The sequence below is a fragment of the Rutidosis leptorrhynchoides genome, chromosome 2 (assembly GCF_046630445.1).
Source record: "Rutidosis leptorrhynchoides isolate AG116_Rl617_1_P2 chromosome 2, CSIRO_AGI_Rlap_v1, whole genome shotgun sequence".
Taxonomy (NCBI): domain Eukaryota; kingdom Viridiplantae; phylum Streptophyta; class Magnoliopsida; order Asterales; family Asteraceae; genus Rutidosis; species Rutidosis leptorrhynchoides.
In genome coordinates this window covers 411,809,951-411,814,226 of record NC_092334.1, presented here as the reverse complement: position 1 = coordinate 411,814,226, position 4,276 = coordinate 411,809,951, and the positions used below count along the sequence as shown (strand labels likewise).

Below are 4,276 nucleotides of genomic sequence, written 5' to 3'. Positions count from 1 at the left end.
CAGTTGTTAACTCATCTAAGAAGCACTAAAATTTTCTGTTAATGCCTATTAAGCTTCGTTCAAAGTGCTACATTAGTTTATTCTAGTTTCTATTATACTTCTACAATAAAATGTTTGAAAAGGCAAAAAATCAAATCAATTAAACAGGTCATGTAAAGAGTTTTAGATGTACACCCAGGAACGGTTTTGAAGCCCGCTTAAGTAGATTTACAATTTTGAGTGTAAAAATTTCAAGTTTTTTTTACTTGACTTCCGTTGATTTCTTTTTGCCCAAAACCTTCAAATGTTATCCAAAAACATCCAAATTTTGCCCACTATCTTCAAATTTTGTCCAAAAATCTACATATTTTGCCCCAAAATATTCATATTTTGGCACACAAAAAAAATTGCTAGATTTTAAAAAATATATTTCGACCCGGTGAAAAAAAAAAAAAAAAAATCCTCTGCAGGTTTTATAAAAATTTGACCTTACATTTAGGTCTCTCAAGCTCTTGTTCTATTTTCTAATGGATCAAATTTCACATTTTAATTCAACCTGATATCAGTTCAGGACTAAAGTAAACATCAAATAAAGATTGCAGGTTTCTCTTCAATACAAACAAATAATTTTTAGAAACATCAAAAAAACACAAGACAAAGCTTTTTTTTTTACGAAAAAGCACCTAAAAACGATGAAGACGAAAACTAAAAAAAATGTGATTTTGATTGGTGGGTTTTGAAAACAAAAATTTAGAAAAAAATAACAAAAAAAGGTGTAGTCAGAAATCTCGTGTGGAAGTGCCGATCACTGCATTATAAAAACGCTACGTTTGCACAAACAATTAGATCTCATCATTCTATTCTATTTTACACAAATCATGATCAACATCAAATAAGAAATGTAATACAACTCCCGATATAAAATAACTGTTATTGATAAAACCTTACCGAATACGGATACAAACAGAGTCGGCCACAAATAGAACATGTATTGTCTCAAATACAGGTAAAAGAAGATATATAGGAGATGGTTCGGAGCAAGGTTGCCCTAATTTTGATGGGCTTTCATGGCCCATTTTTGACCCAGCAATATTTAGCCCATCACTTATGTATGCAAGATGGAAAAGTAAGTTTTTTAAGTGACCAACTAATTTAAAAAAAAGGCTATGTGAACCAATAAATTCTAGGGTAAGACCAGTTTTAACCCAGCGTCACCATGCTTCCGTCAACCACGCTGTCACCATCGAACGCCCCCTGACGCCATTAACGCAGCGTCAGGGCTGACGCGCCGGGGGCGTCAGTGAAGAAACCGACGGAAAAAAACGAAAGCGTCAGGGAGATGTGGCTTCTTTCCATTGGTTGAGCTTTTTGACCTTTATTGCTATTGTTCTACTCTAAATTTTGCTTGATTTTTTTTAATGTAAAAAAATGATATTTTTGAAGAAGATAAAATAGAGAGAATGGTGGCTGGGAGAAGAAAAAGAATGAGATAGGGTAATGAGTACTCCGTATTTTTTTATTTAATAAAGGGCCCAAAACCCTTTGTTGGGCTAAACCTTATATTATTGTTTTAGACCCAACTTTTAATTATATTATATTTAATGTAATTATTATTGTCAAATAATGTAATTTATTTTATGTAATATATTTGTTAATTTATGTTATAGTTAAATTTTATGTAATGATTAAAGTTTATGAAATATTAATTTGTGACTTTTTTATGTATTTTATTTTATAAAATATAATTTACATTCAAATTTAAAAAAAAAATCTGGTAGGACCTACAAGAATTTGACACAGAAATGGGGCGTCAGGGTTAAAGAGTGTCAAAAACTGACACTGCCACGTCACAGACAGATTACACTTTTTGAGCAAAAAGTGCACAATCTGCCTGTGACGTCACAGGCAGGGTTAAAAATGGTCTAAGGGTCAGCGATTAACTCGAAAATCGAACTAAATGAAAATTAAAAGAAATCAAATTTGAATTTGGTATTTAATTTGGTTTCGATTTCGTTTGCTGTTCAGGTATTTTTACTTCGAATTCGATTCTGATGGGGTAAATTAAGGAGTAATATATAAGAAAAAAATCGGTTTTAAAATCTGAGGGCAAGTGATAATATGACACCAGCCATACATAAAAACTTCATTTTGTTATGATTAATTAATTTTATTGAATTATGATTAATTTTGTTGAATTATGATTAATTCTATTAAATTATGATTTTTTTAGTCTTCGGTTTCAAACAAAATCAAATTCAACTTGAATACGGATTTCACTTCGATTGGATCTGAGATAGAATGGATAGAAGATAAAATTGTTCTTCTAAGAAAGTCCCCTTTTTTTCTTGAATAAGGGAAGGACATTTGTCGACTCTCACTTAACTCTTATTTGGTGCCATCGTAGTCCTTTCATTGAAATGGAATTCGATATCATTTTCTATTACGTATTTCAAAGTTTTCAAAACCGAACATATCGAACCGAAAAACTGCGAAAATTGAAAATCCGACCAATGAACGCCCTAAAACCATGACTATGAATTATATTAATCACAACTTGCAAATGAGAATAAATGAAAATAGAACATAGAACAAAATCACATATTAATAATTCAATATAATCCAGCTTGAATTAATAATTCACATTTTTACATATTACAGGAAAATATAATCCAGCTTGAATTAATAATTCACATTTTAATTTCACATATTAATCCAGCTTTATTTCTACTACGCTTAGATTATTATTAGATTTCTCTATAATTTAAGCTACAAATATATCATCGAGTCATCAATAACTTTTCTATATACAAAATCACGATTCAGTCATACTCATACTCACCATAACTATAATCATGTATAACACCTTTTTACATATTATAGTAAAAGATATCAAGATTTTAATACTCAAATTCACCCTTCACTATACATATACTCAAAAAAAGTGACAAGTATGTATTGTTTCCTTTTTTTCAAATAAGTAAATTAAATTAACGAAGTCTTACAAAGAAAATACTCAATTCTTGACCATTTTCAGCACCTTCAGGATTAATCATATGAAAAGATTCAGAATCCTTACTTCCACCCACTCTTTCAAATCTTGCTCTCATATAAGTCAACTCTCCATCCGTTGTCGGATCTTTTTCCGATAACCCTGGAAGAACTCCGGCGCCCATCGATACACCTCGCAACATTTGCATAACATGAAGCTCATCATCACTCATTTGCTTCCTTCGTATCGAATACCCATACTTTTTACCGTTACAATAAACCGCCCACACAAACTCCTCTAAAACCTTCTTTTTATGACTCCTTGTTTCGCTTTCTAACGACAAACGAACAATATCCGACGCCATTTCCTTTTGGAATGCACTTGAGTTCATTGGAAGCTCGATTACGAAAATTGGGAGCCGGTGTGGGTCCTCTTGAATGGCTAAACTTACACGTCCTCTTCGGTATCCAAATAATGTACCAGTGGTGGCGTGATCCGTTAGTAGCGGCTTACTGGGCCGCCCTAACAACGCCACCATTTTACAACCTGAAGTTAACATTGGTAGAAGCTTGAACATGCGAAAAATCCCGCCTGATCCGCTACTTTTGGACCGTTTTTCGCTACGGTTTGTGTGTTGTAGCAATGAATACAGGGTTATGTTGTCCATTTGGTGAAATGGGCTAGAGTAAACTGAAGGCATTATTTTAAAATTTAAAAGAGAATATAGCACTAAAAGAGTTTAAGCTTAGAAATATATATATAGAGGAAACAAAGTTGAACCTAAAGTTTGGTCCTATCACTATTATTTTATTATGTTAACTATTAGACAAAAATAATGAATAGTTCCACAAGTATTTTCGTAACTTCGCCTTTTTTTAACCAACTTCTACTTTGCCAAAAAAACTCCCACACTTTGTTCAAACATTAAAACCGGCCCCCCAAACAGGGGGCTAAAGTGCCACATCAATATTTTCATAAAAAATCTTAAATAAACTTCACCCAAATATTCAACGGATCATATCTTCTCGCTCGCAACGAGTTAAAGTTTTCCGGCATCATCGTTAAACTCGAAATAATTTTACGAACATAATGTCACTAACTATACGCAAAACGATTTTTTTTTAAAAACGCTTAATATTTGAGGTATTTTTCATACACGTTGATTTTGCGTTAAATTTTTAAAAGTCGACATTTCCATAGGTAAACGCGTAGATGCACATATATTGTTAATTTAAAATAACATTTAAATTTTTCACGGGTTATACCTTTTTGTTCGACTTGATTTGCGCTTCAACGACATTATCTTTA

At 32.2% G+C, this 4,276-nt stretch overlaps 1 protein-coding gene across 1 annotated transcript; it reads right to left on the bottom strand.

Moving 5' to 3' along the window:
- Positions 1-2,752: 2,752 nt before the first annotated feature.
- LOC139892298 (protein MIZU-KUSSEI 1-like) lies at positions 2,753-3,685 on the bottom strand. Its single transcript, XM_071875355.1, has one exon. The coding sequence runs from the start codon at positions 3,666-3,668 to the stop codon at positions 2,967-2,969; it is 702 nt and encodes a 233-aa protein (XP_071731456.1). The 5' UTR covers positions 3,669-3,685; the 3' UTR covers positions 2,753-2,966.
- Positions 3,686-4,276: the final 591 nt, after the last annotated feature.

What these genes read in the sequence shown, in the direction of transcription:
- LOC139892298 (XM_071875355.1), bottom strand. Translation starts at nt 3,668, where the DNA reads ATGCCTTCAGTTTACTCTAGCCCATTTCACCAAATGGACAACATAACC.